The sequence below is a fragment of the Dermochelys coriacea genome, chromosome 9 (assembly GCF_009764565.3).
Source record: "Dermochelys coriacea isolate rDerCor1 chromosome 9, rDerCor1.pri.v4, whole genome shotgun sequence".
Lineage (NCBI taxonomy): Eukaryota > Metazoa > Chordata > Testudines > Dermochelyidae > Dermochelys > Dermochelys coriacea.
In genome coordinates this window covers 78282891-78301409 of record NC_050076.1, presented here as the reverse complement: position 1 = coordinate 78301409, position 18519 = coordinate 78282891, and the positions used below count along the sequence as shown (strand labels likewise).

General features: G+C 50.1%; 1 protein-coding gene across 2 annotated transcripts in view; it reads right to left on the bottom strand.

Annotated features, from left to right (window-relative positions):
* The window catches only part of LOC119861278 (phosphatidylinositol 3,4,5-trisphosphate 5-phosphatase 2-like), a 30955-nt gene extending 14329 nt beyond the window's left edge, over positions 1-16626 (bottom strand). The window contains exons 1-8 of one of the 2 annotated variants that reach the window (XM_043491828.1): positions 16351-16626; positions 14663-15273; positions 10176-10239; positions 6026-6164; positions 5621-5696; positions 4922-5062; positions 2088-2175; positions 799-885 (exon numbers count right to left, since the gene is read on the bottom strand). In XM_043491828.1, coding sequence (XP_043347763.1) covers positions 799-885; positions 2088-2175; positions 4922-5062; positions 5621-5696; positions 6026-6164; positions 10176-10239; positions 14663-14799 — 732 coding nt within the window. In that variant the 5' untranslated portion in view covers positions 14800-15273; positions 16351-16626. Of the gene's footprint in view, positions 1-798; positions 886-2087; positions 2176-4921; positions 5063-5542; positions 5697-6025; positions 6165-10175; positions 10240-14662; positions 15274-16350 lie in introns of both variants that reach the window. The other variant, XM_043491827.1, reaches the window with a different exon arrangement.
* Between the last annotated feature and the right edge of the window lie 1893 nt (positions 16627-18519).

The window sequence follows — 18519 nt, the reverse complement described above, 5'->3', positions numbered from 1 at the left end:
AGATCTGTTCCTCATGGCTGTCCTGCAAGAGTGGCAATGTCACACTGCTTGTGATAGGTTTCAGAGTAGCAGCCGTGTTAGTCTGTATTGCTTGTGATAGACACCTCAGGGATCTCAGCAAAAGTGAGCAGGAATTGGGAACCAGGTGACCCAGTGAGGCAGCACAAAGAGCAGGGAGGCCCAGAGGCAGAGGTTGTTTTTTGAAAGTGTTAAATTGGTAATGCGAGTTGTGAGTAAGGTGGGGGGAGGGAGGTGCTGATTGGCTAGAACCTGATAGGGGTGGGGCTAAGGAACTATAAAGCATTCTCCAGGTGGAAGGAATTTCCTTCCCTCTAATCTAATGAGAGGCCTGTGCTCTTCCTGAAGTTGTCTCTAATGTCTAGGTGCTCAACCTAGTAGAAACTTGCCCTAACTGGAAGTTGTAATTTATCCCAGGAGTTTGCTCAAGTTTAAGGATCTTATTCTAGTCTGGAGAGCTAGGGGACATTAGTAAAGGTTTCAATTAGTAGCTCTTCTACCCTTCATGGGGGAATTTATAAAAGGGTATTTCTTCAGAGGTTATTGCTGTAATTCTTGTAATTTAAATTTACTGCCTCTGGGATCTTAAATTCTAAATCTCCCTATATTTAATGGAATTCTAACTTCTGCTCTCTGTCTCTTCTTCTTGTAGCTTAATCCATGACAAATGCACTGCTCATGTGCCATGGTTGCAAACTTGTTACCCTTGAACAGCTTCTTTGAACAGTAACAGTCCCAAGCCCTAGCAATGTGTGCTGAGATTAGAAACTCATTGGGCACCTTTCTCTCTAGAGAGGAAAGCAGGTGGTTGACAGTGGAGATCTTGCTGAGGAGCAATTCAAGGTCTGGATCGCTGGCCAGGAGACCCTGAACAGAAAGAGAGAGAAATTCTGATACCTGGTGCTTTTAAAGCAGCAATGACAGATTAAACTGTAGTGGACATGTCCAGAAACTGTGGCCAGTTTCCAGGGTCACTTCAGTATCTATGGAGAATAGAGCCGCCTGAAAAACTGGGGTTTTTCTCTCCCCAAGTTTGGTAGCCAAACTGAAAAATCTGAAAAAATTTATTTTGAGTCTAAACTGATTTTTTTTTCTTATTAAAATGCAAAAACATGTTGCTTGGGTCAAACAAAGCATTTTGGAGGTTGATGTGAATTGAGATTTTTTGAACCATTTTGACATTTCTGAAACTTAATTTTAGGTATTCTCAACCTAAACTATTTGCGGAATTTCTGAATAGTTTTGGTGCCCCACAAATGCATTTTTCAGAAAATGTACTATTTGCCAAACTAAAAAAAAACAAACCAAAAAACTGTCTAATATAGGGTGACCAGATAGCAAATGTGAAAAATCAGGATGGAGGTGTAGGGTAATAGGCATCTATATAGGAAAAAGCCCCAAATATTGGTACTGTCCCTATAAAATCAGGACATCTGGTCACCCTACTCTAATGGTTATTAACTACACTTTGGGTCACTAGCAAAGAGTTGGGAAGGTCTGAAGACACTTCTCTATGGAACCAAAACATACACACCCAGTTTAGCACAATTAGCACCTCTATGTGGAGGTCTGTGCGGGGAGCTGTGGCCCAGGACTGAGGTGCACAGGCAGAGCAGTGAGGGCAGGTTAGGGCTGGAACAGCCTGGGGGACTTTGGCTCAGGACACAGATCTCCACGCCCCGGCAGATGCTCTGGCCTGCATCAGTCCAGCTGAGGTGTCCCGGACCAGATCCCTGACCTGCCCCACCCTACCACTTAAGTATTCTCCCTCTCCCAGGTCCCTGCATTGCAATTTCCAACCTTCACTGTAGCATCTAGCCTGCTGCATCCGAACTCCCTCTGGATTTGAGCTCTAGCACTTGGTTCATGAACACAGGCAGCGGGCTGGGCCTCGCTCCAGGAAAGGAGCATGGTGACCTCTATGGTGAAGATATGCAGGAAAACCAAACCCAAACAATGAAATCCCCCATGACCAACTTCCCCCTCCAGCCTCGGAGGCAGAGACATGCTGACGCCTCCAGTGAGGCTCCCTGCCCTGGGCCAGCACTTTGGGGAAGGGGAGGGCTCACCTGCTCTCTTACGGGGCTCTGAGGGGAAGACGGAGGGTCAAACACTTTTGCCAGAGTCTCTAAACCGGCCAGCGTGAAGTCAATCTCACTGCAAAGAGAAGAGCATGGAGTGGGGAAGCTCTGTATGGTCCAAGGAGCCAGTCTCCAGGACACCCTTGCTGGTCCTGTCCCAGTTCCTGATAAGCCACCAGTCACACCCGTTCAGAGAAGCTGGGCTGGGGGCAGCAATCCCACAACAGGCCCCTCTGTCTTACTTGTGGGGACTGCCATCAGGTGGTGCCACCTGACACCACAGTGCCAGGAACAGGTCCTTCCCACCAGAGTGCGTAGCAAGTCAGAGACACTTTCAGTGCTGGAGGAGTCTAAGCAGGGCTAGGCCTAAGACTCCACAAAGCTCAAGGGGGGGTGGGATCAGGCCCCTCCCAGAGTCCCAACAGGGACAGTAACTGCCCAAGAAGCTCCATCACAGTGCCCTGCAGCTGACTCAAGATGAGGACACTGCTGAGGGCCGGATTACAGACGTGCCCTTTCCTGGTTTGCAGGGCTCAGGGAAGCAGTGCAGGAGGCTAGTTCAGCTGCCGCAGGCTGGTACGGTCTGAGCTGGAACCCCTGATGCCCCAAGCCTTCCAATCTCCAGAGGTGGCTGAGGCCTGGCTGCGGCATCTTGCCAGGGCCTCCAGATTTAAAGGCTTTTGTTGCAGGGGGACTCGGCTCTGCGATGTGGACGCACTTTGCAGTGACTTGCTAACACAGCTGCTGTTTAACACTTGAATTTGAAGGATGCAGCCACTGAGGGAGAGGGATAATTGGGAGGGAGGAGAAAAGAGCTGTAATTAGGGCTGAGACCAAGCAAAGGGAACAGCATGAGACCTTCCAGGTGGAGATTTCTTGGCTTGTGAATGAGCTCAGTGAACCACACTCCCCCAGAATCCACACAAGAAGAAATTCACGCAGGGGTTTTGTGGAGGCCTGCAGCTTCCAGGTGCTCTAGATGCAGGAACTGGCCAAGCTTCCTAGCAAAGGCATTGTGCAAGCTGCCTCCTCGCAGGGGGACTTTCTTCTGCCTCATTGGCTGCAGGACATGGAGCCAAACTAAAAGGGCAAAGCAGCAGGTGCCATCTGTACCCAGCACATATGAGACTCCCTAGGGGAAAGTATTCAAAGCATCAGATGCCAATTTTACCCAGCAGAGAACAGCTGGCTAGCGTGTAAAGTAGCAGACAGCATCTGTACCCAGCACAGATGAGATGTCCAGAGGAAGAATTGAGAGGGCCAGGTACGAGACATGTAAACCAGACGTCCTGTCTCTAGAGAACAGACAGGAAAGAACAACCCAGCCCTAGGACCTCATGGGGCTTTTCTGCTTCTGACTAGGATGAGTCTATCCCCAGCCCGATTCCTTGCCCTCCATTGCTCTCTCTCTCTTACGGGGCTCTGAGGGGAAGACGGAGGGTCAAACACTTTTGCCAGAGTCTCTAAACCGGCCAGCGTGAAGTCAATCTCACTGCAAAGAGAAGAGCATGGAGTGGGGAAGCTCTGTATGGTCCAAGGAGCCAGTCTCCAGGACACCCTTGCTGGTCCTGTCCCAGTTCCTGATAAGCCACCAGTCACACCCGTTCAGAGAAGCTGGGCTGGGGGCAGCAATCCCACAACAGGCCCCTCTGTCTTACTTGTGGGGACTGCCATCAGGTGGTGCCACCTGACACCACAGTGCCAGGAACAGGTCCTTCCCACCAGAGTGCGTAGCAAGTCAGAGACACTTTCAGTGCTGGAGGAGTCTAAGCAGGGCTAGGCCTAAGACTCCACAAAGCTCAAGGGGGGGTGGGATCAGGCCCCTCCCAGAGTCCCAACAGGGACAGTAACTGCCCAAGAAGCTCCATCACAGTGCCCTGCAGCTGACTCAAGATGAGGACACTGCTGAGGGCCGGATTACAGACGTGCCCTTTCCTGGTTTGCAGGGCTCAGGGAAGCAGTGCAGGAGGCTAGTTCAGCTGCCGCAGGCTGGTACGGTCTGAGCTGGAACCCCTGATGCCCCAAGCCTTCCAATCTCCAGAGGTGGCTGAGGCCTGGCTGCGGCATCTTGCCAGGGCCTCCAGATTTAAAGGCTTTTGTTGCAGGGGGACTCGGCTCTGCGATGTGGACGCACTTTGCAGTGACTTGCTAACACAGCTGCTGTTTAACACTTGAATTTGAAGGATGCAGCCACTGAGGGAGAGGGATAATTGGGAGGGAGGAGAAAAGAGCTGTAATTAGGGCTGAGACCAAGCAAAGGGAACAGCATGAGACCTTCCAGGTGGAGATTTCTTGGCTTGTGAATGAGCTCAGTGAACCACACTCCCCCAGAATCCACACAAGAAGAAATTCACGCAGGGGTTTTGTGGAGGCCTGCAGCTTCCAGGTGCTCTAGATGCAGGAACTGGCCAAGCTTCCTAGCAAAGGCATTGTGCAAGCTGCCTCCTCGCAGGGGGACTTTCTTCTGCCTCATTGGCTGCAGGACATGGAGCCAAACTAAAAGGGCAAAGCAGCAGGTGCCATCTGTACCCAGCACATATGAGACTCCCTAGGGGAAAGTATTCAAAGCATCAGATGCCAATTTTACCCAGCAGAGAACAGCTGGCTAGCGTGTAAAGTAGCAGACAGCATCTGTACCCAGCACAGATGAGATGTCCAGAGGAAGAATTGAGAGGGCCAGGTACGAGACATGTAAACCAGACGTCCTGTCTCTAGAGAACAGACAGGAAAGAACAACCCAGCCCTAGGACCTCATGGGGCTTTTCTGCTTCTGACTAGGATGAGTCTATCCCCAGCCCGATTCCTTGCCCTCCATTGCTCACCTGTGCAGCCCACGGCAGGCAGTCACCAAGGCTGTGCTCAGGTGTCTCAGCTGCAGGTTCCCATTCCTCAGGGCCTCCAGGTCAAGCTGTAAGTGGTGACTGAGGTACTCGGCCATGAATCCCATGAAATCGCTGGCCGGGCTGCAACAGGTGGGGATGTGTGAGCATGCGAGTGAATTTCTTATTGACAGCCCCAGCTGCCTGCCCCCGTTGTGCTGATGCAGGTACTGCCCCTGGCACCATGATGGGGAAAGTCAGCAGATATTGCAGACCTCAGGGAAGAGACAGGGCTGGTTGCCAGTCTCCCTGAGCTCTCCAATCTCACTCTCACCATGTGGGGTTGGGCGAGAAGGGGTGTTCTAGTGCCACCTGTGGGCAAAGGCAGGTGCTAGAGGTGCAGCCCCCACTCTGCCCTTTAATCAAGCTGTCCAATTCCCCCCCTCACTGCTGTGGCCTCGCCCTTCCCAATGGGATAGTTTCCACTCTCCATAGCAGGAAGGGAAGGGACACCTTAACTCTCCTCGCACATGCACTGGTAGCTCACTCCAGCAGCCTCTGGACATCCCAGTATATAGTGCTTGCTACTTGCTCTGTGACAGGTGTGGAGGTGCCAGGCAGTACCTGCTGTGAACCTGCTCCTGCAGCCTCAGCTGCAGCTGCTGAGATATCTGGGCCTTGTTTGGCTGAGCGGTAACCCACCCACTAGTACTGCCCGCGATGATCCCACTGTGAGGCACCAGGCTTGGAGGGTGGCTGGCTCTGCCATCTTCACCATCTGCAAACACAAAGGCACAGTACCTTAGTAGAGAAAAGTAACCAGTTTCCCCTCCCCCAAGCCCATCCCTGATCTCCCCATTGTGTTCAGCATCCTCGCTGGGTCAGTGGGGTGTGGGGTGACTGGAATGTTACACTTCATTTAAGCCATGACTCCCAAGCACAATTAGGTGCAGGAGAAGACTATAATTCACTCTGTTGGGGAACTCAATGGACGATCTGCACCCTCCACATCCCCCCATTTCATTTCCTTCCCCAGTCCATGGCTTCATCCAGCCCCCCAAATGCCCCCCTCACCACACATGCACCCCCCAGCCCCTCCAGACTCACCAGAGTCCTCCTCCACTGGCTCTTTTGCTCTGTTCACAGGGTAGAGCAATGGGATCACCAGGCCATTGTTGGGTTGTTGATAGGCCCCTATTAGATCAGTCAGGGTGCGGAAGCATTTGGCCTGGATGCCCTGGATGGTCTAAGGGAAAAAGAAGAATGGCTGTTGCTCTGGCACGTCTCACCCCAGACTCTGGATACCCATGGCATCCTGCAGCCAACCCAAGAAGGATTAGAAACATTATCAAAAAGAAAAGGAGTACTTGTGGCACCTTAGAGACTAACAAATTTATTAGAGCATAAGCTTTCGTGAGCTACAGCTCACTTCATCGGATGCATTTGGTGGAAAAAACAGAGGAGAGATTTATATACACACACACAGAGAACATGAAACAATGGGTTTATCATACACACTGTAAGGAGAGTGATCACTTAAGATAAGCCATCACCAACAGCAGGGGGGGGAAGGAGGAAAACCTTTCATGGTGACAAGCAGGTAGGCTAATTCCAGCAGTTAACAAGAATATCAGAGGAACAGTGGGGGGTGGGGTGGGAGGGAGAAATACCATGGGGAAATAGTTTTACTTTGTGTAATGACTCATCCATTCCCAGTCTCTATTCAAGCCTAAGTTAATTGTATCCAGTTTGCAAATTAATTCCAATTCAGCAGTCTCTCGTTGGAGTCTGTTTTTGAAGCTTTTTTGTTGAAGGATAGCCACTCTTAGGTCTGTGATCGAGTGACCAGAGAGATTGAAGTGTTCTCCAACTGGTTTTTGAATGTTATAATTCTTGACGTCTGATTTGTGTCCATTCATTCTTTTACATAGAGACTGTCCAGTTTGGCCAATGTACATGGCAGAGGGGCATTGCTGGCACATGATGGCATATATCACATTGGTAGATGCGCAGGTGAACGAGCCTCTGATAGTGTGGCTGATGTGATTAGGCCCTATGATGGTATCCCCTGAATAGATATGTGGACAGAGTTGGCAACGGGCTTTGTTGCAAGGATACAAACCATCCCGATGAGTCGAAAGAATAGTAAATATGGCAGGCGACCAGCTTGGCTTAATGGTGAAATCCTAGCGGATCTTAAACATAAAAAAGAAGCTTACAAGAAGTGGAAGGTTGGACATATGACCAGGGAAGAGTATAAAAATATTGCTCGGGCATGTAGGAAAGATATCAGGAGGGCCAAATCGCACCTGGAGCTGCAGCTAGCAAGAGATGTCAAGAGTAACAAGAAGGGTTTCTTCAGGTATGTTGGCAACAAGAAGAAAGCCAAGGAAAGTGTGGGCCCCTTACTGAATGAGGGAGGCAAGCTAGTGACAGAGGATGTGGAAAAAGCTAATGTACTCAATGCTTTTTTTGCCTCTGTTTTCACTAACAAGGTCAGCTCCCAGACTGCTGTGCTGGGCATCACAAAATGGGGAAGAGATGGCCAGCCCTCTGTAGAGATAGAGGTGGTTAGGGACTATTTAGAAAAGCTGGACGTGCACAAGTCCATGGGGCCGGACGAATTGCATCCGAGAGTGCTGAAGGAATTGGCGGCTGTGATTGCAGAGCCCTTGGCCATTATCTTTGAAAACTCGTGGCGAACGGGGGAAGTCCCGGATGACTGGAAAAAGGCTAATGTAGTGCCCATCTTTAAAAAAGGGAAGAAGGAGGATCCTGGGAACTACAGGCCAGTCAGCCTCACCTCAGTCCCTGGAAAAATCATGGAGCAGGTCCTCAAAGAATCAATCCTGAAGCACTTAGAGGAGAGGAAAGTGATCAGGAACAGTCAGCATGGATTCACCAAGGGAAGGTCATGCCTGACTAATCTAATCGCCTTTTATGATGAGATTACTGGTTCTGTGGATGAAGGGAAAGCAGTGGATGTATTGTTTCTTGACTTTAGCAAAGCTTTTGACACGGTCTCCCACAGCATTCTTGTCAGCAAGTTAAGGAAGTATGGGCCGGATGAATGCACTATAAGGTGGGTAGAAAGCTGGCTAGATTGTCGGGCTCAACGGGTAGTGATCAATGGCTCCATGTCTAGTTGGCAGCCGGTGTCAAGTGGAGTGCCCCAGGGGTCGGTCCTGGGGCCCGTTTTGTTCAATATCTTCATAAATGATCTGGAGGATGGTGTGGATTGCACTCTCAGCAAATTTGCGGATGATACTAAACTGGGAGGAGTGGTAGATACGCTGGAGGGGAGGGATAGGATACAGAAGGACCTAGACAAATTGGAGGATTGGGCCAAAAGAAATCTAATGAGGTTCAATAAGGATAAGTGCAGGGTCCTGCACTTAGGATGGAAGAATCCAATGCACCGCTACAGACTAGGGACCGAATGGCTCGGCAGCAGTTCTGCGGAAAAGGACCTAGGGGTGACAGTGGACGAGAAGCTGGATATGAGTCAGCAGTGTGCCCTTGTTGCCAAGAAGGCCAATGGCATTTTGGGATGTATAAGTAGGGGCATAGCGAGCAGATCGAGGGACGTGATCGTTCCCCTCTATTCGACACTGGTGAGGCCTCATCTGGAGTACTGTGTCCAGTTTTGGGCCCCACACTACAAGAAGGATGTGGATAAATTGGAAAGAGTACAGCGAAGGGCAACAAAAATGATTAGGGGTCTAGAGCACATGACTTATGAGGAGAGGCTGAGGGAGCTGGGATTGTTTAGTCTGCAGAAGAGAAGAATGAGGGGGGATTTGATAGCTGCTTTCAACTACCTGAAAGGGGGTTTCAAAGAGGATGGCTCTAGACTGTTCTCAATGGTAGCAGATGACAGAACGAGGAGTAATGGTCTCAAGTTGCAATGGGGGAGGTTTAGATTGGATATTAGGAAAAACTTTTTCACTAAGAGGGTGGTGAAACACTGGAATGCGTTACCTAGGGAGGTGGTAGAATCTCCTTCCTTAGAGGTTTTTAAGGTCAGGCTTGACAAAGCCCTGGCTAGGATGATTTAACTGGGACTTGGTCCTGCTTTGAGCAGGGGGTTGGACTAGATGACCTTCTGGGGTCCCTTCCAACCCTGATATTCTATGATTCTATGATTCTATGATAGGTTCTCTCTGTTAGGTGCAGCTAATGAGCCTGACTCGGCTCAGGGTGCAATGAAAGACAGTTCTCGTCCCAAGGAACTTACACTCCACAAGACCGTGGGGAGGGCGCTCACTTAGAACATTAAACAGGCTTAGCTTTCTCTCCTCTGCCCTGACATCGTGCTGGGGAGGGAGGGAGTTTGCCAAATGTGAGTCATTGTTCATGGGCATCGGTCTTCAGGAGAGATTTGAGTGAGGAGAGGATGGGGACTCTGGGACAGGGAGATCATTTCACACACAAGGGGGCAACCTGGCAGCCATCAGAAAGATGGGAATGGGAGGAAGACCCAAAGGGGCATGGAGGCTGGTGCCATTGGCACAAGTAAAGGGAGAAGTGGGGACATGCTAAGAGCCAAGGTCTGATCTGAGTGGGTGGAGCAGTGCAGGGTTGTAAAAGGGAGCACCTCTGGGATGGGATGTGATCACTATTTTCTGAGAGATGTCACCCAATCACACGCAGCAGTTTGGGACAGGAAGTGAACAGGAATCCTGTATCCAGCTGAAACTGAAGGTGGGTCAGAAAGGAAATGGGAAGGAGTAGATGTTTCTCTAGAGCCACCCCAGTTATGATTGTAACGTCTAATGAAGGCATGCAATATCAGCATGGAGCGGCCAGCAAGCTGCGTTCCCAGGTTGTCGCTGAGCACAAGGCCATATGGAGATGAGTCTGAGCCTATGACACACTGCGTCTGTGCAAAGGAAACACATCCTGTGGGCTCTGAGCACTGCAGGTGTCTTACACAAAAAGGAAACCACAGTGCTAGTTTGTGGCTCCCAGCAGAGAGGGAGGCACAAACACCCCATCCCCAGATGCTGCCAGTGATGTGTCCCTCCCGTTTGCATCTGCAGAGTAGAGGGTGGAGGCAAGATCCTTCTACATCTGCTTGCTGTGCAAACCCCAAATCACGCAGCTAACGGGATCTCCACGCCTAGAGGCCATGCAGAGAGGGCCTTAAGCATACCCAAAGGAGAGAGATTCGAGGGACAGCAATACTAGTGATTGGGGCATCTCTGCTACAGCTGCCTCCTTCCCACCTGCAGCCAGTGGACCCCACTCCACCCACCTGCACGGATAGCAGCCCCTCCTCATCGGGCAGGATCCTATAGGTGTGCACATGTCTCTGGAACCTAGGAGGAAACAGAACAAAGTATCAACACCACATTTCCACCCTTGAGGGTCTAACAGTCAGGTGGGGCCAGTGATGGTGGGAAGAGCCTTTAGCCCATTAGGAAGGCAGGGAGGGATCACAGCAGCACCCATGAGCTCCACTATATCTGGATGAATCTGGAAACCAGTTGTTCTCAGGGAAATGAGGGACAATAATACTCCCATTCTCCCAGCTTCTGTCTTGTCTGGAGAGCTTGTGATCTCCCTGAGGCAGGGACTGTCTCTCACCATGTGTATGTAAGTGCAATCCCTACCCCAACAGGGCCTCTGGGTGTTGCCACAACACAAATACATCGTAAGTTTCTGTCCCATTTGGGAACAGCAGTCAACGATCCCCAGCACTGTGATAAAGGGCCCAATTGGCTCTCAGAGTATTACCCATAATTAGTACCTGGGACAAAGGGGGCAGAGAAATTAAGCATCTAACCCTGGAAATAAAAATACCTAAGCTGTAGTAGCTGCCCCCCAACCCAGGCCACACGACAGGGAGCGCCACTGATGGACGTATGCCCTGACCCCATTGAAGCCTGAAGCTAACTGGCTTGTCACATGGATAAGCATCCTTGTTTGGCCAAAGAACCCCCCACAAGGCCATTGCAGCTGGATACCGGTTCTGACTTGAGCCCTCACTCCTGGTGTGTGGCAGGAGGGTTTGAGTGACACGTTTCCCTCCCTCCTTCTCAAGTGACAGGCCAAGCACAAAAGGACTTTATGGGCAAAGTTTTCAGGAGAGGCCACTGATTACAGATGCTTCCAATTCTGGGTCTCAGCTGAAGTATGGTGGGCCTGACCCATGGTATTGTGCTGAAGAGCCAGACTTCCTGCAGCTCATGTAGCCACTCCTGTTCAAGTGTGAATTAAACTGCCTACAAAAGGACAGCCTAGACCTGGGCTAGTGAGAGAGCATCCTCCCCTAGGAGCCCAAACACCCCACAGCTACTCAGAGCCAAAGCAAGAGCTTTGGAGAGAAAAAGTGCTTAGCAGTATCTAAGCCCCTGCAAGTTCTGGGGGCCTGGGCAGCTTATTGGTTAAATCCCCAGCATGTGCTGCTCCTCCCACATGCCTCAGGACCATGTGTTTGTAATTTATACCATGCTCTGGGCCAGGAAAATATCGGAAATGGAACAGCATCCTTCCAAGACTCTTAAAGGAACAGCATCTTATTCCTGCAGCACCCTACTAGCTGAGCTTTCAATGAGTTATGCAGATGTGTCACTTGGTTGGGAGTTGGGATCAGTGTGGCAGCTCAGTCACTGATAGCACAAAGGGACACCTGCCCACTCAGATCACACCCAGCAGTCAAGCTCCAGCCAAAGGCTTTAAACCATGGTTAGGTAAATCTGATACAATGTCATTCTAATGAATACGAGCAATTGGACAGCACTGGCTAGCCAAATGCAGTGCAGAGCCCTGCTACTACGTTCTGATCCAGAGCCGCAGGACTCCTAGCTAGTCCAGCCCTGAGCTCCCACACAGATCTGCCAGTGCACTCAGCCCTGACCTACAGAATCTCTGCTCATCCAGTCCTTGCACAGATGCACAGCTTGCTCTGCCTACTAGTGCAAATTTTAAATTGTGTTTACGATCAGAAATGTGACTGTATAAAAATGGCTCCTCCTTACTCACCAGATCTGAGCAGCATGCACATCAGAGTCAGATCTGCTGACTTCAATGACAAATTGGTTTTCACAGTCTTTTACTACTATAAAGCCTACAGGAGCCAGTGCAGCTAGAGGAGAGGGAACTGGCTCAGTGGTAGCTCCTGCATCACCCACACAATTCTTAACTAACCAGCTAATTGCAGAACCTTATTGCTGATAAGTCAGAAAGAGCTCAGCGCAATTATCCGATCCCAGGGGAGTTTGCAGCACTGGCTGCTAGAAAAAAAATGGCAGCTTTTCACTTCCATTTGTATACAGGCATTTTTAGAGCAAAATGCTACTTTAGCCTTCAGGGCACCAGTAGGGTCTGGGTACCAGGGACCACCTAGTGCAGAGTGAATTATTAGAGGAATTATTAATACGTAGAGCAGGGGGGAATAGACTGCCCCCATCAAAACTCCATTCTGAGTTCCCTGCACATACTGTCTTCATCAGGGACATGTCCTTTTTGTGCAGTGCCACGCATGGGTGAGGACTTAGCAAACACATTCCCATGCCAGGGATGGACATTTAAAGGATCTCTGTGCCCTGGAATCTAAAGAGTTAACTGTGTGCTTTGTGGGTTGGCTGCTGCTGAGTTTTGGGGTGACTTTGTTTTTACAGAGGGTGGATTGCACCCGCCTGGGTGACTCACTCCTGCACTCACAGCACTAGCAGGATCCTGCAGTCTCACACAGTGTGTAGTCACTCCACTGGACACCCACATCAGAGGCAGACGCTGCTATGACAGATGGGGACACAGTTGGGGCAGGCTCTCTGGAGTCTAAGGACCTGATTCTGCTCCCCCTTACACTGATGAATTGAACATGGTGTAAATGGAGAATCAGACCCAAGAGTCACTGCCTCCACAGCCACATTTCACAGATCCTGTTCCCAGAGCAGGGCTGCTGGCACCTACTACAGGACAGGCCCAACAAAGAAAGTAACAGAATGCTGCTAGCCCCCAACTAAAACCTCTCCAGTGCATCATCAAGGATCTACAACCTATCCTGAAGGATGATCCTTCACTCTCACAGACTTTGGGAGACAGGCCAGTCCTTGCTTACAGACAGCTCCCCAACCTGAAGCAAATACTCACCAGCAACTACACACCACACAATAGACACATTAACCCAGGAACCAATCCCTGCAACAAACCCTGTTGCCAACTCTGTCCGCATATCTATTCAAGGGACACCATCATAGGACCTAACCACATTGACCACACCAGCAGGGGCTCGTTCATCTGCACATCTACCAATGTGATATATGCCATCATGGGCCAGCAATGCTCCTCTGCCATGTACATTGGCCAAACCAGACAGTCTCTATGCAAAGAATAAATGGACACAAATCAGACATCAAGAATTGTAGCATTCAAAAACCAGTAGGAGAGCACTTCAATCTCCCTGGACACTCAATACCAGACTTAAAAGTGGCAATTCTTCAACAAAAAAACTTCAAAAACAGACTCCAACGAGAAACTGCAGAACTGGAATTAATTTGCAAACTGGACACCATCAAATTAGGCCTGAATAAAGACTGGGAGTGAATGGGTCACTACAAAAAGTAACTCACACCTTCTTGTCAACTGTTTGAAATCGGCCACCCTGATTGCATTGGCCTTGTTAGCACTACAAAAGTAATTTTCCCTCCCTTGGTATTCACCCCTTCTTGTCAACTGTTGAGATTAGGCCACTTCAACCTTAATTGAATTGGCTCGTTAGCACTGACCCCCAACTTGGTAAGGCAACTCCCATCTTTTCATGTACTATGATATATATTCTGCTTACTGTATTTTTCACTCCATGAATCTGATGAAGTGGGTTTTAGCCGTGAAAGCTTATGCCCAAATAAATTTGTTAGTTTCTAAGGTGCCACAAGGACTCCTCATTGTTTTTGTTTAAACCAGGCAAAGCCACTTGCACTCCAGGTCCCCTTAGAAACAGGATTTTCCCCTGCATGGGGAGGGGCCGGTGGTGATGGGATATCTCATTTGGCCACTTCTCAGAAAAGAGGGTTCCCAGGTTACATAGCTCATGGTGTAGCCAGGACTGTCTTACAGTCAGGCTGTGTAGTTACTTCTACTAGAAAGACTCATGCTCATTCCATTGATATAGCTGCACTGTAATCTAGGGGTTGGAGCATGGGTTAGGAACCAGGAACACCAGGGGTCTAAACCTAACTCAGCCACTGTCTCACTTTGTGCCCTTAGCCAAGTCACTTCACCTCACTGTGCCTAGTTTCCCCATATGGGAATACAATCCTTACCCACTTGGTTAATGTCTGTGCAGGGCTTTGAAGGCTATCAGTGCTCAGCAATAGTATTAGTCATTCCCACGATGAGCATCCTGGAGACACCAGAGCCAGATTCTCACAGCAACGTGTGAGCATGTGTGCATGTTTACGCCATAGGATCGGGTGGCCCTTGTTAGCAAAGGGCATCTCTTTGTCATTATTCCCTATTGACCTCTCCAGGAATGATCCAAGGAGTCTTAGCACACCGTCAGAGACAAAAGGGAGTAAAAAGGCTGGCACCAGCCTGAGGTGCAGAGAGAGATCTCCAGGAACCATTCACCTAGGTTCAGCCTGCTTCTCACCCTGGGTCTGGGCACTGGGGATTTGGGTCTCAGGGTCAGAGCCTTTTGGCAGAACAAGCAGGTTTGTAAGTGACAAGAGTCAGAACCTGAAAAAGGAAAAGGGACAGAGAGAGACAAAGATGAGAAGTGAGATGGGCACTTACAGCAGGCAAAGGGCGTATGCCCCAGACACGGACTCGCTGTCTCGCACGAGGAAGCACCCATCCTTCCCAGCTTTGGCCAACAAATCCTCAGCCACAACACGACTGATGTCCCGGTGATACCAGCTTGCTGTTGTCATTCTCTGAGCCAGTCAGGCATGGACTGAAAGTTGTCCCCAAGGCAAGTCCACCCTAGGGATCCTGCTGCCACAGAAGCTCTGGGATCAGCAGCTGCTGTCAGTGATCAGGCCAGACTAATGGGGTCCAACCCAGAGGGTTCAATACAGAGGCAGCAAAATTTGTTGAGGTGAGAAGGGCTCGCAGCCCTCGGATAAATTAGGGACTGAAGATCAGAATACAGCGGTACCAGCTTCAGATCTGCATGTCCTGCATGTGGTCTCTGGATTCATCTGTTCCACCCATTAAGAGACACTGCCTTGGATCTGCACGACCACGTGAACCGAGCCCGGCGGAAATCCCCCAAACATTTAACTTGGTCCAAGCAGAGCCAAATGGGGCTGAAGTTTGCTGAGGAGGGCTGGTCGTCCAGAATGCTGGTACACTCTTCATCTCAAATCATTCCCATGGGCCTGCCGGATAGGAGAGGGAACGAGCTGGGGAAGGTAAAGACAAATTAAAGACAAAAGAAGGTAAAGACAAAGACACTTCTGCTGCAGTGACTTCCAGTAACCGTCTACCCCAGGGAGCTGCCAGGCCCCCTACCTGGTCTTCAGTTAGGGGCCTTTGGTTCCCATGAGAGCCTGAACAATCTCTGACAGGTTTCAGAGTAGCAGCCGTGTTAGTCTGTATTCGCAAAAAGAAAAGGAGTACTTGTGGCACCTTAGAGACTAACAAATTTATTAGAGCATAAGCTTTCGTGAGCTACAGCTCACTTCATCGGATGCAGTGAGCTGTAGCTCACGAAAGCTTATGCTCTAATAAATTTGTTAGTCTCTAAGGTGCCACAAGTACTCCTTTTCTTTGAACAATCTCTGCAGCAGTGAAGGTGACCCTATCACAGGATGACAAAAGGACCCATTCTGTACAGGAGTCCAGTAAAAGCAATCTCCCTTTAATAGGGATGCTTAGAAGGGGGAGCTGAGTTCCAGCCTGGGATTCCCTGGGACTGTCCTGGGGGGCAGGATCTGTGCTACGGTCAGAAGAGGAGGGAGTTTCCTCAGACTGACTGGTCCCATGGCAAACGGTCTGCATGCTAGGATTCCCTGCGGTCTGTCCAGCGAGCAGTCTAAGGGCAGGGCCCATTCACTTCATTAGCCAGAACACACCCAGGCAAACGCCATACAGGGATTTTATGACCTCTCCAAACGTGTGCCCCATCCAGAGCTTGGACCATTTCTCTGGAGCACACAAAGCACGTACCCTGTGCCACAGGGCACTCAGTCACTCTCTGGGGCAACTTAGTCCAGTGCCTCCCGGAAAGCCGACTGAGCTCCACTAGCTGCTGGTAGCTATGCTAAATGTCCACTTGATAATTTCAGTTCCCCCCCTGCCCCTGCCTCCTGACTGCACCAGGCATACACCCCAGCCTGCTGCGGTTCCCTGCAGACCCCTAGCTGCTGCACCAAAGCCAGACACATCACAGACTAAGCTTGGACGCTTGGCCCAGGCCCCCGCAGTCCTCCCCTCAGGAACATCCAGGCCTAGGAAAACTTTCTCCAGTGGTTCTTTACCAATGTCCTGTGGAGCAGGAACAACAGCATCCCCCTGCTTGCCAGATGGTTCCTCCGTCCTTCACCTGGCTCCAGCTGGACCTGGCTCCTTTCGGCACAGTCTGGCTCTCTCACTTGTGCTCCTTCTCCTTCTTCTCACCACTTTCCTCTCCTCTGTGGCTGTCAGGACCAGCCTCCTCGCTCCCCCTCCCCCAGGTTCAGTCACTCTGCAGCAGGCGGAGCAGCAGCCACTGTGCTAGAGGAAGCCAGTATTAGTCATGTGGGTGCAACATTCACATTTTGCCTCCATTCTCTCAGCTCCAGTGGTTCAGAATGCAGCCCTGTTTGCAAGGCAGCCCCAGCCCTGTGGGCAGAGGCAGCCAGAGGAGCCTCTCGTGGGGCCAGCTGCCGAGTCCTGGCAGTGTCTTAGCCTTTGCTTCACAGAATCCTAGGGGTTAGTAATGGGAACGGCCCATTGGAACACCCAGCTCCTATCCCAGGATCCAGGGCAGGGTTGTCTCCTGTTGGACATTGTCGAATGCTTTCTTCAGCATAGTTCAAAAGGTCTCAGGCACTGAAGCATCCAGCCCATGCCCTGGGGAGATCACTCCACAGCCTGACACAGCTTGCTGGCTTGAAATGTTTTCCCACAACCAGTCTATACTTTTCTTTTCATTGGCCATGTCTGCACCATGGGGACTATAGCGGCTTAGCTCCGGTACTGTGACTATGCAGCATAATCCATAGCGTAGACAGCCTACAGCAATGGAAGGGGTTTTTACATTGCCGTAGGATGTACACCACCTCCCCAAGCAGTGGTAGCTAGGTTGACAGAAGCATTTTCCCATCAATCTAGCTACGTCTACACTGCGGATTAGATCAGCATAGCTACGGCACTCCCCAGCATAGCTACAACACTCACCAGCATGGATTTTTCACACCCCTGAATGCTGGAGCTGTATTGGCCTGAACTTTAAATGTTGACCAGGCTTTTGTTTCATCCCATTTCTCCTTGTTTTACCCACCGGTGCCACCCTAAATAATTACATTCCTTCCTTGGTGTTGACGCCCTTCATGTACTCACAGATTGTGAGCATCAGATTTCAGCCACTGTGGTAGCTGATGATCGGCGCTTCCTTTTCCACTGGTGGAACAGTGGACTCTCTGGGAGCAGAGTGCACTTCCCTCTATGGATTCATTATTCACATTTACTTGGTGAATACTTGCCCTATATGGATTGATCGCAACATGCAATACTCAGTATTTGTGATTCCAGTGTCTTGGTTAGTTGTGATTGCTAGAGCATTCATGTGGTATTATTTCCGATCCCTGAATAGATAAGCGTAAGAGAACTTCTGATATGAATACTCACACCTGTGACTTGGCCAGTTGCTTTCTATGAACATCCAGGCAAGTGAAACTTATTGGATCAAATGTTTTCAGGGAGCAAATACAGAGGGGGCATACAATGCTTAATTTGTACTGAAAGCAGTGCTGGGGCTCAAGCAATTTTTTTTACATTCATAAATGAGGCAGCAAACTCAGAGGTGCCAGGGCTATGAACTGCCAAGCCTACAGGTGCCAGGGCTCAGCCCAGGCAAGCCCTGGCACAAATTAAGCACTGGGGGCATGAATTTAGCCTTAGTCAGTGAAAAACTCAAGCACATATTCCCAGAGACTATTTTAGAGCATTCCCCATCACTCCTTCTTGTTCACACTAGGAAAATTACCTGTTGCTGTTGCCAGGTGTCAGCAAAACATTCAGCTGAATGGGTGCTAGCATGGCTTAACTGCAAATATAGACCAGAACAAAACCATAGTTAAAATCTGCTCTGTGCTCAGCTCCCGGCAAGAGAAACCCGGTTTAGCCACCCCTGGAGTAAAATGGGCTCCTGAAGGGATCAACTCCCAGCCAGATGAGTGGGTCTGCCCATCATGGGGCTTTCAAGGGTAACGAGAAAATAAAGGAGAAAATAGGGAATGGCTCCCTCCCCTACAAACCGACCTCACTGAAAGGAAAGGAGAACCCAGCAAGCTCTGCCTGGAGCAAACAGCAGAAACAAACCAGAAAGCAGAGATGGGCTCTGCTGACTGACCTCCAAGGCTCCTGTGGAGTAGGGCCTGGTCAGTGGGCCAAGCTTCCCACAAGGACTGCTCTGTGACTCTGCCCTTGAGACATGTGCCAAGGAA